General features: G+C 47.5%; 1 protein-coding gene across 2 annotated transcripts; it reads right to left on the bottom strand.

The window, feature by feature from the left end:
* Positions 1-1,475: 1,475 nt before the first annotated feature.
* Positions 1,476-15,736, bottom strand: LOC309383172 (vesicle-trafficking protein SEC22b-B-like). 2 transcript variants are annotated; one of them, XM_081935390.1, is made up of 6 exons: positions 15,713-15,736; positions 14,294-14,378; positions 13,020-13,129; positions 5,594-5,754; positions 2,722-2,868; positions 1,476-1,943 (listed from the first exon to the last, which is right to left on the bottom strand). In XM_081935390.1, the coding sequence occupies exons 1-6, from the start codon at positions 15,715-15,717 to the stop codon at positions 1,786-1,788; spliced, it is 666 nt and encodes a 221-aa protein (XP_081791516.1). In that variant the 5' UTR covers positions 15,718-15,736; the 3' UTR covers positions 1,476-1,785. The 2 variants fall into 2 exon arrangements, with proteins under 2 accessions (XP_081791516.1, XP_081791517.1); XM_081935391.1 differs by lacking the exon at positions 15,713-15,736 and having other exon boundaries at positions 14,294-14,544.
* Positions 15,737-18,330: the final 2,594 nt, after the last annotated feature.

The raw sequence follows: 18,330 nt of genomic DNA, 5'->3' as shown, positions 1-18,330 counted from the left end.
GGGCTGGGGAGGGCAGAAATGAGCAAAATATGGGCCGTTTTTTGCTCAAATTTGTCCCATCCAACTCCCAGGAGTACTCTATAAGCTTCCTAATGGCCTTTTTGATAAAAATGGGCCCGTTTCCATGAAAAACAGGCCATTTTTTACTCGTTTTTGACCCCACCCCTGGAACACTCTACAAGCCTCCTAAAGGCTATTCCTGCCCTTTTTTTGGAAAAAAAAGGGCCTGTTTTCGCGAAAAATGGGCCGTTTTGGGGAGGTTTGCAGAATGCAAAAACTTTTTTTGATTTGCCTCTTAAAACCTTGGTGTGCCTTATACTCCGGTGCGTCTTATACTCTGACAAATACGGTACTCCATCTCCCAGTTTGCAAACCAGGATGTCAACTTCCTTGCAAGCAAACAAGACAGCTAGCAAATGCATTTGAGATGTTATATCTGAGGTGCATCACTAGAGGGATTACCAGCAAGAAAAAATAGCTCATACTCCTGCTTTAGTCAGACCTCAAGCGTCCAGTTCTGGAGGCCTCACTTAACAAAGACTGAGCAAATCCAGAGACGGGGAACAAAAATGGTGGAAGTTATGAGGGACAAAACATATCAAGAGCGATTAGAGGAACTGAATATGTACAGCCTGGAGGACAGAAGGGAAAAGGGGGAGACATAATGGAAACTTTTAAATATATTAAGGGTGTGAATAAGGTTCTAGAACTTAGTATTTTCAATATTAACCAATAAATCAAGAACATGGGGGGACATGACCTCAAACGGACAGGAAGTAAGTTCAAAAATAATGTTAGAAAGTATAGCTCCACAGAAAGAATCCTGGAAGCTTAGAACCAACTTCCAGCAGAAGTAATGGGCCAATCATCAGTAACCGAGTTTAAACATACTTGGGATTCACATATGTCTTATCATCAGAAAAAATACAATAATAAAAACTAAAATAGAAATAAGTAAAATACTTTTTAAAAAAACAATTAAAAATAAGCTAAAAAGGAAACAAAAAATAAACTCAAAAGCGTTACCCTGTGGTAAAATGGGCAGCCATCTTACCACAGGGTACCTCTTTGATAAATTTAATATATAATATATGATATTTAATTTAATAAGTAAAAATAAGCTCTCTCTATATATAAATGGCTGTGTGTGTATGTGTGTGTTCCAGCCTAACTCTGGAACGCCTCGAGCAGTTTCAACCAAACTTGGTACACAGATGCATTATTCTCTGGAAAAAAAATACTGTGGGGGTAAGACACCCCTAACACCCTTCGGGGGGGGGGGTGTATTCTGTTAAGATACAGCCTGTTGTACCTTCTTCTACCATACTGCTGTAAAATGGCTTCTACTGTACAGTGCTGTGGAATTGCCATGGTAACGGATTCACAGTACTCCGCAAGGGGGCCCCCTCTGGTAAGGGAGGAAATCCAACATAGGCTCAGTATGCTGCTAGCAACACAGACTGGGAGACTTGTAGTATGATTTAAAAAAAAACACATACAAAACTACAGATTTATTGTAGGGCTTTGTTTGAAAGAAAAGCTGATCTATGGAAAGCCACAAATTTCTCCTTGTTTACGAAAGGCAGCCTTTTCCCCCCATTATAAATAGTCGTAGGTCCACTCGGCATCTTGCAGCTGCCATTCTACAGCCAACCCCGCGAATGGAGGCGATGCCAAAAACAAGAACATCATCCCAAGTGGCGAACTTTGGGGCATTTCCATGTTTCTCCTCAAAGGAAAAGCCCAAGTCACACGGGGCCTTGGAAACAAGAGGGGGAGACTGAGTCACACCAGCCACCAGAAGCGGATGTAAAGCAGGAGCACCATGAAGATGAGGCCGGTGGCGGCAGCTTTGGCATAAGCGGAGCGGCTGTTGAGGAGCTTGGCATCATGGCGGTATTTCTTGGAGAGGGTGGACAGGTTGCTGGCTTTGGAGTCCAGAGCTGAAGAAGGAGAGAAGACAAAGAAAACACAATGGCCTCAGTCATCGCCCTCCTATTCAGCCTTGCCAGGAAAAGCTGCCTGTGGTTCCCCACTTCTGAGGGTTCGAGGAGGAGGAAGGGGGCAAGGTTTGGAAAGGGGGCTGCTCAAGAGCAGCATCAGCCATTTTGAATGGCCTCCCCAGACAGATTAGATCAGGGGTCTCCAACCTTGGCCACTTTAAGACCTGTGGACTTTAACTCCCAGAATTCCTCAGCCAGCAAAGCTAGTGCTCTCTCTCTCCATCTCTCTCTCCTTCCCTCCCTCCCTCTCTCTCTACACACACACACACACACACACACACACACACATACACATTCTTTTAATGATCCCGTAATCCCTTGCATTGAGGTAGAGTTGGGAAAACTGAATGAAGCCGAGTGTTTACTGGCCCGATGCCCTTCCTGTTGCCAATGCGGAGTTCACAGTAGATATATTCCCATTGTGTCTAGAGAGAAAAATATCTGCCTCTATCTAGAATCGAACTCACAGCTTGATTGTGAAGCGAGAGCTTCACCTCTAGGCTACCGCACCACTCTACACACATACACGTGTGTGTGTGTGTGTGTGTGTGTGTGAGTGTGTGCATTTTGTATCCCAATGCTCTCCACCACCCAATCACTGTTTCCATTTCTACTCCTTCAAAATCAAGAAACTTTTATCCAAGAATCACACTTCTCTTCTTGGAGTTACATCCTCAAGATAGCTAAGATGCTATTCCTGTAGGTCTCCTTACTGTACCTGATAAGGTCTCCCCTCTTTGGAGGACTTCTTCAATGTTGGTCACCATGATCTTCTGAACATCCTGGAGCTCTGTATTGATGCTGCTTAGATGGCGCTTTGACCAAGTGTCTAGGTAAGATTTCTTCAGCTTCTGGATGTAAAGGTCTGATAAGGAAAAATAAGACAATTCATATCTTTGCATTCCAAGTATTTTGTTTCATCTAGATCAACCTTCCACAACCTGGAACCCCAAACCTAGACTTTGGCATGTCCTGCATTCATGGCAGAGGTCTGGATTTCAACTCCCAGAATCCTCCCCAAACAGCATAGCCAAACAGATGCCAATAGGGCATCTGAGTTGGGAAGACTTTGAGTACCCTTGAGCAAGATCTCAACAGTGGCCAGGATCTGCGTTAGATACAGTTATGTTTCCATTGAATCTCCCACTGAAATCAATGGGCAAATGACAATATCGATCCCATTGATTGCAAGGGAAACACAGTGCAAGCAACTCTGTTCTAACCCTGGTCTTTTAGCATGTCAAAGCAACCCATGCTTAAGCATGGATTTGTTGATTTCTGCACGTATTCACGGTCCTGATATTCCTCCAGAGATCGATGGAGAAATGGACCCCTGGATGAATATTCCTCCATTGCTAAACTTTACCATTGGTAAAGTTTTTTCCCACCTCAAACCCTCCCCCCCCTCTTTTATCCTCACACAATCCCAACAGGTCGGTAAAGATGAGAAATAATGATTGGGACCAACTCGATGAATTTACCTGCTTATCCACATCCCCTTTCCAGAAAACTAAATCTATCTGCAGCCTGTCACTGTAGGCGGCCTTCACTCTTTAAGCTATCTAGGCCAGAGCCCCTAACCTCTCCCCCAACCTTTTGGGCACCAAAGAGGTTTTTCTATGGACCGGAGGGGGTGTGGTTTCATGGGCAGCCTGCATCCCACGGATGGGGCTTCGCTTGTTTGCGCGGCCCAATTATTGGCAGGTTGGGGACCACTGATCTAGACAACTGGTGGTCTGATCAAGATCCTGTCCATCCAACTTTCATGACTCTATACACTGTTTCCCTGCTCTTCAGCCCTGCCAACCAGGGGTGAAATTCAGCAGGTTCTGACAGGTTCCGGAGAACTAGTAGTGGAAATTTTGAGTAGTTCGGAGAACCGTCAAATACCACCTCTGACTGGCCTCAGAGTGGGGAGGGAATGGGGATTTTGCAGTATCCGTCCCCTGCCACGCCCACCGAGCCATGCCCACAGAACCGGTAGCAAAAAAAAAAATTTGAATTTCACCACTGCTGCCAACAACTGGAATTCAGAAACAGAAATATACAGGACAGGCTCTTCACAAATTATTCTGGGCCTAGAGCACAACTTTATGAAAACCACACTGGATGGCAGTGTGTTATTTTATTTCTTCTAATCTAAGGGAAACTGGCAAATGATTGTTCCAGATAAAACACCCCGTGGAGGAAATGAGGAAAAAATAGAAAAACAACCCAAGTGTTTCTCAATCTTGGCAACTTTAAGAAATGTTTCTGGCAATGAATCCCATCATAAAGAGGACTGCAACGTGGCATCTCTGGGCACCAGGGTATCTATCCCCACCCTAAAGGTCTGGCTGAGGAATTCTGGGAACTGAAGTTTGCACATCTTAAATTACCAGATTGAGAAATTCTGATCCAACACAGTGAAATTGTGGGAAGTGAGGAAAGATCATCTCTTAGAGGTTGCCCAAGTCAAAAACCAGACATGGGAAGAATTCTAGGAATGCTGTTTACATGGTAGTCCTCACCTCAAGACCACTTTTGAGGCCAACATTTGCTAAGTGAAACATTTGTGAAGTGAATGCTGCCCCATTTTACAACTTTTTGCGCCACAGTTGTTAACCGAATCACTGCAGTATAGTAACAGTCGTTAAATGAATCTGGCTTCCGCATTGACTCTGCTTGTCAGAGGGTGACCACTGTTCTGACCTAGGCTTCCCAGCAGCACAAAGCCGAGGCCTCGTCCCGATAAACCTCTTTTATTTAATTTACAGTCACAGACCTTATCTGGCTTGGAGATATCTTCAAAAATTGGCAAGGAGTCTCGGAGAGTCATGAACCAATTAAGGGAACTAATAGTTTCCTGCAAACTCCCCTCCCCTTTCGCTCCTCTTTCAGTTCCCCTGGGAGGGGCCATTCACCGTCCACCTGTGGCCTTACTCCCAAGTCGACCCCTGTTCTTTATCTGTTCCCTTCATCTGGCAACTCTGCGCATGCGCACACTGGGAACAGGCTCCAGCTGTTCGTCTGCCTCACTGATGCATGACTCCAAAGGCAGCTGATAACTGTCAGACGGCCCTGGCCCCCTCTCTGCCTCCAACACAGAGCCCTCATCAGAGCCTTCTCCAGACTCCAGGACTGGCCCCTGTTCCTCCCCAACCTCCTCACTGTCCGAATCTGCTGCCAGCTCTGCTGGCCGCTGATGGGCCACAACAATCATATGATGCCAGGACACTGCAACAATCATAAACCTGAGCCAGTTACCAAGCATTTGAATTTGGATCAAGTGACTACGGGGATGCTGCAATGGTCATAAGTGTGAAAACCCTGTCGTAAGTCACTTTTTTCAGTGCTGTCACTAAATGAAAGGTTGTTAAGTCGAGGACTATCTATATTGCAGAAGAGTAGAACATCAGGAGCATGAAAACCCATGGCGTACCGTCTTTGCTCCTGTTTACATACAAGAAAATCAAGGCAGGATCATCTTGAGCCTTCAGATGACTTTGAAAGATGGGGAGAGACAATCTGAGGCCCAGGGATGCCATGTGGCAGACCTCTATATGATGGGATTCCTTGTCAGAAGGAATCATTTACATCTTTACACCCACCAAACTCAATGAAGGCGTAAGGCCGCGATACCGATGAGATTTTCTTCCCGTAAAGTTCCCAGAACTCCGTTTGCAGCTCCTCCAGAAAGGAGAAGGCCAACTTCTTTGAATAGTTAGCTTCGCAGAGTGTCAAGTAACAAATCCCCTGGCTGATCAGGTAACTGTAGGGGAAAAATACAGCAGAAATTAAGGGAAACGAGAAGAGAAAGGCTGCGATTTGAGTAGTAAACCTGCATGTAGGTTTGGAAACAGTAATGTCCATGGAGATTCTCAATCATCCAGGCCAGGGGTCGGCAATCTTAAACACTCAAAGAGCCACAAAGGTCCTAACCAGAAGCCCCCACCTCCCACCCTTTCATTCTGAAGCCAAGCGGAAGTCCCGTTCCCCCACCATAGAGTCTCCTCCTAGAGCAGCGTTCTTTTTCCTCTACCTGTCCTAACCGAAAGCCCTATCAATTGTGGAGCCGACCGGAAGTCTGGTTCCCTCACCATAGAGTCTCCTCCTAGCGGGGCATCCTTTTTCCTCTACCTGTCCTAACCGAAAGCCCTATCAATTGTGGAGCCGACTGACGACAGGGAGCTGCAGCAGAGGGATAAAAGAGCCACATGCGGCTTCAGGGCCGCAGGTTGCTGACCCCTAATCCAGGTCATGGTGGCCCCAAAGGTGCTTTACCAAAAGGCAACTGGACATTTTGAGGTTTGTTTTTTTCCTTGAAAATGTTTCGCTTCTCAACCAAGAAACTTCCTTCAGTTGTCTGAAGAAGTGAAGAAGCTTTTTGGATGAGAAGCAAAATGTTTCCAATGGGAAAAAAACCTCCAAAAGTCCAGTTGCATTTTGGAAAAAGCACCTTTGGGATATTTGGAAACAGTAGTTTACAAGAATTTGTATAAGCTTCGCTGTGCACATGCTATACACATTTGTAAATGATTTGTGGGTGCATCTCCGTGTGTGTGTGTGTGTGTGCATGTCCCATCCCTTTTGGACGAGCACCATTGTGTCACACATCAATACAATACAATGCAATGCAATACAATACAATAGTAGAATTGGAAGGGACCTTGGAGGTCTTCTAGTCCAACCCTCTGCCTAGGCAGGAAACCCTATACTGTTTCAGACAGATGGCTATCCAACATCTTCTTAAAGACTTCCAGTGTTGGGCCATTCACAACTTCTGGAGGCATTTTCTGTTCCACTGATTAATTGTTCTAACTGTCAGGAAGTTTCTCCTCAGTTCTAAGTTGCTTCTCTCCTTGATTAGTTTCCACCCATTGCTTCTTGTTCTACCCTCAGGTGCCTTGGAAAATAGTTTGACTCCCTCTTCTTTGTGGCAAACCCTGAGATATTGGAAGACTGCTATCATGTCTCCCCTAGTCCTTCTTTTCATTAAACTAGACATACCCAGTTCCTGCAACCGTTCTTCATATGTTTTATAGTCTCCAGTCCCCTAATAATAATAATAATAATAATAATAATAATAATAATAATAATAATAATAATAATAATAATAATAATAATAATAATAATAATAATAATATATTTATTTCTTAGCCGCACCCTCTCCCGAAGGACTCAGGGCGGCGTACAATGAAACATACGAAATAAATATGTGAACAAAACAAACATATAACAAAGACATACACTGAAACATACACAAGGAGGAGGTCGGCTGATAAAAAACAATTAAAATACAGTATTTAAAACCCCCTAGAAATTAAATATAATTAAAATACCCAGTTAAAAACCCGTCAGGAGCGATATGGTTAGATCAAAGTTGAGCCAGGCCAGCTGCTTGGAATAGGTGGGTCTTAAGCTTAATACGGAAGGAGCGGAGGTCAGAGGTATTCCTAATATCCGGAGGGAGGTCATTCCACAGGGCTGGGCCCGCTACAGAGAAGGCTCTACTCCTAGGCGCCGCCCCACGACATTGTCTAGCGGACGGCACCTGGAGGAGCCCCTCTCTGTGCGAGCGAATTGGTCGCAGGGATGTATGGGGCAGAATACGATCCCGCAAGTAACTAGGTCCTAAGCCATGGAGCGCTTTAAAGATAGTTATCAAAACCTTGAAACGCACCCGATAGACAACAGGAAGCCAGTGCAGCTCGAGCAGGAACGGTGTCACATGGGAGTACCTAGTACTCCCCATAATTACCCGCGCGGCTGCGTTCTGGACCAACTGTAGCCTCCAGGTGCATTTCAAGGGAAGCCCCATGTAGAGAGCGTTACAGTAGTCCAAGCGAGACGTCACCAGCGCATGAGTGACTGTGCGCAAGGCGTCCCGGTCCAGTAGGGGGCGCAATTGGCGCACCAGGCGAACCTGGTGGAACGCCCCCCTTGCCACGGCTGTCACATGGTCATCCATGGACAGCCAGGCATCCAGGAGGACGCCCAAATTGCGCGCCCGCTCCACGGGGGCAAGATGAATGCCCCCAATGGCCAATGATGGAATTAATTGGCTGAACCGGGGGGCTGGTACCCACAGCCACTCCGTCTTGGAAGGGTTGAGCTTGAGTCGGTTGTCATCCATCCAGATCCGTACGGCTTCCACACACCGGGACATCACTTCGATGGCCTCGTTGGGGTGGTTCGGGGTGGAAAAGTGCAGCTGAGTATCATCAGCGTACAGATGGTATCCCACCCCGAAACCACGGATGATCTCACCCAGCGGCTTCATATATGTGTTGAACAGGAGTGGCGAGAGGACCGACCCCTGTGGTACCCCGCAAGTAAGGGGGCGTAGGGTCGACCTCTCTTCTCCTGTCAGCACACGCTGCGTCCGGTCAGAAAGGTAGGAGCCGAACCACCGCAAGACGGTGCCCCGGACCCCCAACCCCTCCAGCCGGCGCAGCAGGATACCATGGTCGATGGTATCAAAAGCCGCCGAGAGGTCTAATAGGGCCAGGATAGAGGAACAACCTCTATCTCTGGCCCTCCAGAGATCATCCACCAATGCGACCAAGGCCGTCTCCGTGCTGTGACCGGGGCGGAAGCCGGACTGGCGCGGGTCTAGATAATCATTTTCCTCCAGATGTCGTGGGAACTGGTAGGCCACCACACTCTCTACAACCTTCGCCAAAAAGGGAAGGTTGGAGACAGGACGATAATTGGCCAGCTCCAAAGGGTCCAGGGAAGGCTTCTTGAGCAAGGGTCTCACCACCGCCTCTTTCAAGGCGGCCGGGAGAGACCCCTTGCCCAACGAAGCATTCACTAGGCCCAGGAGCCAGTCTCGTGTAACCTCCCAGGATGCCAGTACAAGCCAGGAGGGATACGGGTCCAATAAACATGTGGTGGGTCGCAGTCGTCCACGCAATCTGTCCAAATCCTCGATGGCAACCAAGTCAAACTCCTCCCAGATCGGAACCTCAAGACTCGCCATGGGCGTCTCCACTGGATCACTGACAGGAACCCAGTCTCTCCGGATTTGAGCGATTTTATCCTGCAGATATTTACCAAATTCCTCTGCCCTGCCCTGTAGAGGGGCCTCCCGCGGCCTCTGAAACAAGAGGGAGCGGGACACCCGAAACAGGGCGGCAGGGCGGTTCTCCGCGGATGCAATGAGAGTGGCACAATATTGGCGTTTGGCCGCTCTCAATGCCACAAGGTACGTCCTTAAATGGGCTCGTACCTGTGTTCGGTCAAATTCGGAGCGAGAGGATCTCCAACGACTCTCTAGACGTCTCTTGCGGCATTTCATCACCCTCAGCTCCTCGGTAAACCAAGGGGCTAGGGTGGATCGTTGCCGCCGGAGAGGCCGCAAAGGCGCCACCCGGTTCAAGGCCCCGGTAGTTGCATTATTCCACGCAATCACCAGGTCCCCTACCCGGGGGCGGGTCAAGGTTACAGGAGGTGGCCCAAGCTCCGTCTGGAACCTATCAGGTTCCATCAGGCGCCTGGGGCGGAACCATCTGGCACTTTCCGGTTCCGCCTCCCCGCAGCGGGAGGTAGCACCAGGGAAGTCAAGACGAAGGAGTGAGTGATCTGACCATGACAGGGGAGTGATGGTTAGGTCCCCTCCTCCCAGATCACTCAGCCACTGGCCAGAGACAAAAACAAGGTCCAGAGAGTGTCCTCCCTCATGTGTTGGGCCCTGAATCATTTGAGTCAGGTCCATGGCTGTCATGGAAGCCATGAACTCCCGAACCCCCTCTGATGCTTCTCCCACCGACGGCAGGTTAAAATCCCCCATCACTAAAAGTTTGGGGGTCTCAACCGCCACCGATGCGATCAGCTAGAGGAGTTCAGGCAGGGCCGCTGATGTATAGCGAGGAGCCAGGTATACTATCAGCAGGCCCAAATGTCTCCCAGGCCCCCATTTCACAACAAGGGCTTCACATCCGGGCGTCTGTGGCACAGTAGACTCCCTCGGCTCTAAGTCCTCCCGAATAATTGCTGCCACCCCGCCGCCCCTTCCCTGGGCCCGGGGCTGGTGAAATGCTCGGTATCCTGGTGGGCACATTTCCACGAGGGGAAGACCTCCCTCGTGGCCCAACCAGGTCTCCGTTATTCCCGCGAGGTCCGGCTCCCCCTCTAAAATTAGATCGTGAATAAGGGGGGCCTTGTTAACAACGGACCTCGCATTGCATAACAACAGCCTCAGGCCTTGGGTCTGTAACTCTTGACCACCTAGAACGCGGGGGTTGGTACAAGCGACCGGGTATAACCAGCAACCACGGTCTCCCAACCGACTGTAAGTTCTTAAAACTGTCCTCGTATCTGCCCCTCCCTGCGACTGTTGGAATTAAAGAGCCCTGTATAGGAATGGTGTCCTCCCCCTCCTCCTCCCTTCCGCCCCTTCTGCTCGCGGCCACACCTGGGGGCCCGGCTCTCACATCGCTCCTGATCTGACCCACCCGCCCCACAACCCCTGAAACCCCACCCCTACAAATATTTAAAAAGCAACTAACTAAAAACCCCCTGAGTCTCCGCTTCCTCCACCTCTCGGGATTAATAAATCCGTCATCAAGGTGGGCCCTCGAAAGGGCGGAGGGCCACACCTGCGAGAGGGGGGACTCTCGCAGTAGGATAAGGTCTGACCTTAAATACATAAAATGTTAAAAAAGTTCGTCATCGGGGCTTAGGGTCTGTGCTGAAGATGTCATGATCCAATAAAAATTTGAAGAACACAATTGCAGCAAAACAGAATAGTCCAGTCATTAGACTTAGATGGGGGGGTAATAGTAATGGATTGGTTAGATGACAATCAAGAGGTGGGGGCGGTGGGTGGTAGGTGGCAAATGGCAAGGGGTAGTTGGACTGTAGTTGGAAATAGGCAGGGAGCAGATGGTCAATCAGCAGTGAATCATATAGGGTAGGCAGAGGTCCTCTAGGGCTCACGCAGATGGAATGGAATCCAGGCAGTTGTTAATAAATAGTCAGCAGGGGGGGGGGTAGGTGGGGTGCAGTCAAATGCACGATGACAAGGGCCTCCTGGCAATCCACCAACAAAACTCCCCCCCCAGTCTCTATACAGCCTCCTGAATCATAGTCGTGGTCCTGTTCCTACCAGGTCCTAGGCTTTCAATCCTGCCTTGGCCTGTAACTGCGAATTTGGCCCCCTAAAAACCACCATTCCAGGCCCCAACGCCGCTCCCACCGGCCTCTCATCGGCCTCCAGCTTCCTTCTCCAACTTCCTTCCTCCAGCTTCCTTCCTTCCTTCCTCCAACTCCTTCTCGGCCTATCCATCCAGTCTTACCGGCCTCAAAAGTCCCGGCCGGTCTCCAATCCTCGCAAATTCAGCCAACATAGATTTTAAACCTTTTCAAACCTCCCATAGCTCCCACAGCTACTTCTCATAACAAGCTGCAGGCCGAGGGATTTGGCGTCCGGCGCTTCCAGCCTTCGCCACCTCAGTCCATGGTCCCTGATGGTCCTAGGTTACCAGCCTCCAACCTGAAGTCCAAATTCGGCATCGCTGGTATCGGCGCGTCTCCTCGCACTCCGTCCGCCATTTCGAGGCCGTCTGCCTCTCCTTCAAACAGCTCCAAACGCAGACGGTCTCTCTGCGGCTTCTCCGGGCGCCTCCCCCCATCGGCTGCATTTTCGTTCCTCAAGCCTTTCCCGGGCACCCAGCTACCCTGGAAGACCCATTCGGGTCATAAAAAAGACCAGGGTGGCTGTTTACTGGGGGACCCGACCCCCATGCTGGAAAAGGGGGCCGGCAGCACTCCTAGTTCCCCGGAAAGCGCCCCGCAAAACACGGAGCTCTAGAGGCCGACCGCCATTCCTCCGGAAGCTCCTCCTCCTCATCTTCGTTGCTCTTCTCTGCACTCTTTCTAGAGTCTCCAATCTTTTCTACATCGTGGCGACCAGAACATCATTATGTCACACACGTCCAAAACATCTGGAGTTTTCAGTTTGAGGGTAGCAAACACCTATGGTGTTGTCTGTATCTCCTACATTTCTTGGTTAAAATATCCCTTTACAAAATCTGGCAGCAAATTTGTCAGACGGTCATAAAAGCGGGTGTTCTCATCCATCATAAAAGCACCAAGCCAAAAGACTTGATTGTCTAGGCTAGTTTAACCATTTTTACTTCCTTAAAAAAAAAAAAACCTCCCAAGTATTTTCTTCTCTTGGCACAAAAGCCTACAAGTGATATGAAATTGTCATACATGTGTACTTTTAAAACCTTGGAAAATGAAAAAGGTCTTTTTTTCTGGCACTGAAGCCTTTTCTGGTTGTGCATGGCAGGCCTCTGGGATGAAAGCATCACATAGTGCTGCATATTGATAATGCTCCTTTGTATTTTTTTTTAAAAAAGCTTATTGTCATCCATCCATCCCTCCCTGCATCCCTGAATCCATCCATCCATCCCTGCATCCAGTAGTGGGATTCAAACAGTTTAACAACCGGTTCGGGGAACGCGCAATTTGCACACACGCTCAAGCTTTGCACGCATACACACCAAACGTGTGATTTGCGTGTGCATGCAGCGTTCAAAAACCGCCCATTTTAAACAAAGACTTACTTCTATTGCAGCGCTGGTGAGTAAAACAGCTGAGACGGGGCCAACTGCTGTGCCACGTGAATCAGCTGAGCTTGAAAATCACAGAAATATAGGGACAGAATAGGGCAGGAGTGGGGCCAACTGATCAACATTGATTGCCACGTCTCAGCTGTTTTACTACCGGTTCACCCGAACCAGTCCGAACCGGCTGAATTCCGACCCTGCCTGCATCCCTCCATTTATTTTTATTCCACCTTTTTTATAACTCAAAGCAGTGAGGATTTCTAATACTCCTTCTGCCTCCTATTTTCTCCACAACAATAACTTTGTGAAGTGGGTGGGTCTACATTCAGTGTATAAGACACCCCCAAATTTTCACCCTCTTTTAGGGAGGGAAAAAGTGCGTCTTATATTCCGAAAAATATGGTAAATTGAATCCATAATTTTCTTTTCCACCTCACTATGAATCGGAAAAACTTACTGAAAAGTCATCGTTCCAGCCTGCAGAGAACATCGATGTGGCGAAGTTTCCCCAAGTTTTCGGAAAAGCTGTTTGGCTTGATTGTGATATTCTTGGAAGTTCCTATTTGACTTCGGATACAGGAGAGTGGGGGGGGGGGGGGGGGGAGTTTGTCATTCAAAAAGCCAGAGTAGAAATTGTCATCCCGCACAACTGTGAACAGCAGCAGGCCGGAGAATTCTACTGTAATTTCACCTAACCTAAGCGATGGAGGGGAAATGACACACACTGCTTTTGCAGGACAGGCAGTCCTCGACTTATGACAGTTCGCTTAGTGACCGTTTGAAGTTACCACGGCACTGAAAAATGTGACTTCTTATGACCGCCTTTCACCCTTTTGCAACCACTGCAGAATCCCCGGAAGTCACATCATCAAAATTCAGCTGCTTGGCAACTGACTAATACTTAGGATGGGTGGCAGTGCCCCCGGGGGTCACACGATCCCCTTTTGCGACCTCCTGACAAGCAAAGTCAATGGGGAAGCCAGATTCGCTTAACAACCGGGTCAAGAAAGCTCGCAAAATGGGAGCAGATGTCACTAAACCATTGTCTGACGGAACCACAGAAAATATTGTGTGGCTCAATTGTGGTTGTGCGTTGAAGGACTAGCTGAATGTAGACTACCCTGGTCATAAGTCGAGGACTTCCTGCATTTAGTCAGGAAGAGCAAGGGCCCACTTTGCTTGGTCCTAACAGAAATCTAAGTCAAGGAAAACGTGCCAGGAATAAAACGCCTTTTGCTGTTCTCCTGCATTCCCGCAACTCTGCCTAAGGGAGGGGCAAACGGTAACCCCCAAATTGCCAGCAAATAAAATAGCAGGGAAGAGGTGGGGGGGAGGACACAGATACATCTAAATAAAACCAAGCACGTTGTATCCCCAAGGCTGGTAAAGCCGCCTTTTACTGGCTTCAGAATGAGCTTTAAAAACCAAATAAAACCGCGGGAGAAAACCCATCCATCCTCTTTCCAATAAAAGCGGCCACCTGCCTTTCTGAAAGCAGTGAGCTTTTCTTAAGGAAATCGCAGGTGCGCTCTAGAACAGGGGTGTCCAAACTTGGGAACTTTAAGACTTGTGGACAAGTCCACAAGTCTTAAAGTTCCCAAGTTTGGACACCCCTGCTCTAGAACAACCAAGGCGGCTGAGCAATCGGACGGGGTGTTAGAGCCGGGGTGGGGGTGCAGGACGCCCCTCTTCTCCCGCCCCCGACTTCCCCCACTCCCACTCCCCATTTACCTGCTCCGTTTCTTGCATGGAGGCAGCCAAAAGCAGGCCGTCTTGGACCCGGCTGATCATTGTGAGCAGAACCATGCTGGCGGGAGGGGGGTAAAAAAAGAGGGGTGGTGGGAAAAGGGTCTTCTGCCCAGGGCAAGGAGGGAGCCAGTGTCCAGGGTCGTCCCCCCCCCCCCCCCCGCCACCTCCTCTTCCTCGCCTCCGCAAAGTCTTGCTTGCGGGACTTGAGTCTCCCGCTGACGTGGCTGATCCGGGGCGGGGGCGGGTGTGGTTGGGGAGGAAAAAAAAAACGGGGGTGGAGCGAGATAGGCGAGAAGTTTACTTTTGCGAAGTTGCCGGGGCGGTGCGTGCTTGTGTGTGTGTGTGTGTTCTTTTTGTGCGTCGGAAAAACGGAACCGCAAACAGTTTTCCCTCCCCGATCGTCCCGTCTCCGCTTCGGCCGAGCGCCTTTGGGGGGGGGTGGGGTGTCTTTAGACTGGAGGATGCCGCGGGGAACGAGAACTGCGAAAAATATTACGGCTCTTGCGCTATGGGGTGGCATTGTTTCTTTTTCTTTTTTTAATCGCGCGTGGACGTTTTGCTCGTGGGTCTTGGGGGGCGATGGGGGGGCAAGGAGCCGCGATTTAATCGCGAAACCATTTGTACGTCGCTCGTTAGAACTCGAGCCGGTTTCGCGGTAAAATGAAACGTTTTAAAAAAAGGAAAGAACGTTCCGTTTGTGACGTCACAATCCAATTGTCAAACGTTCTCTCCCCCCTCCCACCCCCGCCTTTGCAAAGAGGGCAGAGGGAGAGAGCCACGTCGTAATCCACCCCAAGATAAGGTCTCGAAGTTCACGCCCTGGATCGCTTGGTAAAGAAATGTATACGCTCTGCTGCCTTCAAAAGCTTTCTTAGCTTTTCAAAACAAGGCAGAGACCCGCAAATGTTCACCTTTCTGACTGTGTAATCAAGAATATCGTCAAGAAATTAATGCTTGATGCTGTGGGAAGCCCCCCCCCCCCCCCGCAGAAGAATGATTTTTTTTGGTGAAATATTAAAAAAAGGCAGAATATTCTATTTCCCCAAAGGGAGAAAGGGAGAAGCATGCTCTTGAAGGCAGAAAGCAGCCCCCAGTTTTAATAGCCCGTAGCAGATGCCAGCACTTAAGGAGAAGTAGGAAGTTAGCACACACCTCTGCTAGAAAATGAAGTATTTTAGGAAATATTAAAAGGGCAGAATATTTCCCCCTAAAAGGGAGGCAGAAACTCATTCCCCCCACCTCTGTTAATGAGGAGCCAGAGAAACATGTTTTTAGGCAAGAAATAGACTCTTAATAGCTCCCCCCACCTTTGTCAATGGGCCATTAAAAGGCTGAGCCAGTCTATTCTACATAACAAAGATCAACCTCCTTCAGGCAGACCCATCTGCAACAGAAACTCAACACATGGCATCTGGGAACTCAACCAAGCTTGGGACTCAAAAGACACACAACCTACAGAAGTTAGGTAAGACACTCTCCCACCCCCACTCCTGGGAGTCTGACAACCACTCAGAATACATTTCTTACACAGGAACAGGAAACAGGTGGGGCCAAACAAAGTATAAAAAACTCAAGAACTCTCAACAAGCTCTCCCCTCCTTTTCTTCTTCACCCAACATCTGGAAGCATGAAATCCCTCTTTTCTGTTCAGGAGCTCAAGCCATGTGGTCCTGTCCACCATTAAACCATCTTTCCAAGCAGCCTCCATGTTTCCAGTGTCTTTTTCCTCACTTGGAACTGAACTCAGAAGGACATTTCTTCCACCAGAGATAAAGAGCTTATTGAAAGAGGAATTAGATCAGAGGTGTCAAACTCACAGCCCCGAGATTGGATGTATCACATCCTGGCCCTGCCCGATTTAGCGAAGGGGAAAAAAATCCCAATACATCGGGTGCCGTCACCTTGACGATGCGAGTTTGACACCCCTGATCTAAATGGTTCAATTGTGGCTGTATGTTGAGGACTACCTGTATTTAAGGTCTTTATTATTAAGTGGATTGGTCAAGAACAGGTAACCCTCACCTTATGACCAGTTGCTTAGTGACTGTTTGGAATTATGACAGATGATAATGGGCATAACGAGTTCATTTAATCACCACTGCAAAAAAATTCATAAAATCGAGTGCAGTCATGTGACTCCCTGATTTACAACCGTAATCCCAGGCTCAATTATGGCTGTAAATCGAGGACTGTTTATAGCCAGCAATAATCCACAAGCAATTCTAATATGTGGCAAGGGCCTATCTTCCTTACACATCTGTAAAGGGCTGATATGTGATATGGTTAAAAAAGTCAAAACGATAACCACAACAATATGATTGAAATACTGCCTGTTTTAAAATGTGTGTTAACTGACTACATTCAGATAGAATAAACCTAAATTATTCCAGATGCCCTTGTATAAAGTATAATGGTGTACATTCTTGTTTTACATATGTCATTCATTCAAGTAGTAGGTGAAGAAACTAGAAATAATTTAAAATTGTGATAAACATATCACTTTGGCTTGTGATATCTAAATCAATTCTATTCATAACCCCAGCTTCTGCTTAAAAAAGAGGAATCCAGGTTCTGATAGAATTCTAAGCAAGCCATCTCTAGTTTATCTGGAACAAAACGAGAATAAATAGTTTGCTTACACTCATACATCACTCGTTCTAAATAAATCAGGAATCGGGGCTAAGCAAATTCTAAGCAAACACAGGCACACTATCCATTATTATTTTCCTGTTAGACAACCTTCGACACCTTGGTTGTCTAAAAGAAAAATAATAATGATATTGTTATTTTTCAGAGATATTTCTTGACCAGATCTCTCAATGGCAGAGCTTCTAATGTACTTTAAAAATTCTTTAAAAATCCAGGGATGCATCTGCCTTGAAAGTAGACCGTATTGAATTATACAGCAGTCAAATATTAACAGAGGACATGTTTTATGACGTTTTGTGTTATGGCCTAAACTTCTACGATCATTTTTATGTCGTGAAATATTTAATAACATTTCCGATTTTCAAATCCAGAGGAGTCATTTTGGATGCATCTTGCAAGTTAGCCCATTTGAGGTACCTGGGTTAAAAAAAAATTTGTTGCCCTACGAGGTACCATTTTGCCCAGTTAAAAGTTACGGGAATTTTTAGTGGTTAGCATTACCCCATTTGTTCGTTCCTGATTCAATTTCCCGCCACATGCTCACCTGTGTTTGAACTCTCTCTTGCACAAAAACACAACACCGTAGCTTCACAACAAAATATATTACGACCGCATTAAAGCGCAATGGTGCATGAAGAATGAGAAGCAGTCAACAGCTGCAGGTTTTGTTAGCTTTTTATGTGCTAAATATGTCGGGGAGAGAAGTAGCTTAATTGGTGAGAAAATTCAATTATGGTTCCACTTCTAGGCAAGCACAGATGTGCACACACAAAGTGTGGAAGAGCGGCCACCGCATAGCCTTTAAATCTAGATAAATCAGGATAACATCAACTTGGATTTGGGGAATTATACTTTCAACATATTGACAGTAAAGATCAGACTGTAGAACCAGATTTGGCAACACGAAATCCGTGGGTGCTGATTTATCCATCATACCTCCCAAGGGTGGATTCTAAGGGGAGGATGTATCAATCTTGGTGACTTTAAGATCTGTGGACTTCAACTCCCAGAATTCCCCAGCTGGGAGTTTAAGTGTACACATCTTAAAGTTGAGAAACACTGCTAGAAAGAAAAAAAGTGAATTGCACGTAATACATCGCATTGAATTAGAGTTTTTCAAACTGCGGGAACTTTTAAGATGCGTGGACTTCAACTCCCAGAATTCCCCAGACAGCCATGTTGCCTGGGGAATTCTGGGAGTTGAAGTCTACACATCTTACATCGGTCGAGGTTGATCAACTCTGTTTTAATGCCTTCCCTTCAAATTTTATAAATGCCAAAACTTCTCTTGTGCACAACACCGTATTTCCCCCAAACAGGACTACTATGTCATTTCAACCACTCTTTTTAAAAAAATATTTGGAATGAGA

This window comes from Natrix helvetica, assembly GCF_964273705.1.
Source record: "Natrix helvetica genome assembly, chromosome: 1".
Classification (NCBI taxonomy): domain Eukaryota; kingdom Metazoa; phylum Chordata; class Lepidosauria; order Squamata; family Natricidae; genus Natrix; species Natrix helvetica.
The sequence above is the reverse complement of the archived record's forward strand: the minus strand, read 5'-3'. Positions and strand labels throughout refer to the sequence as shown.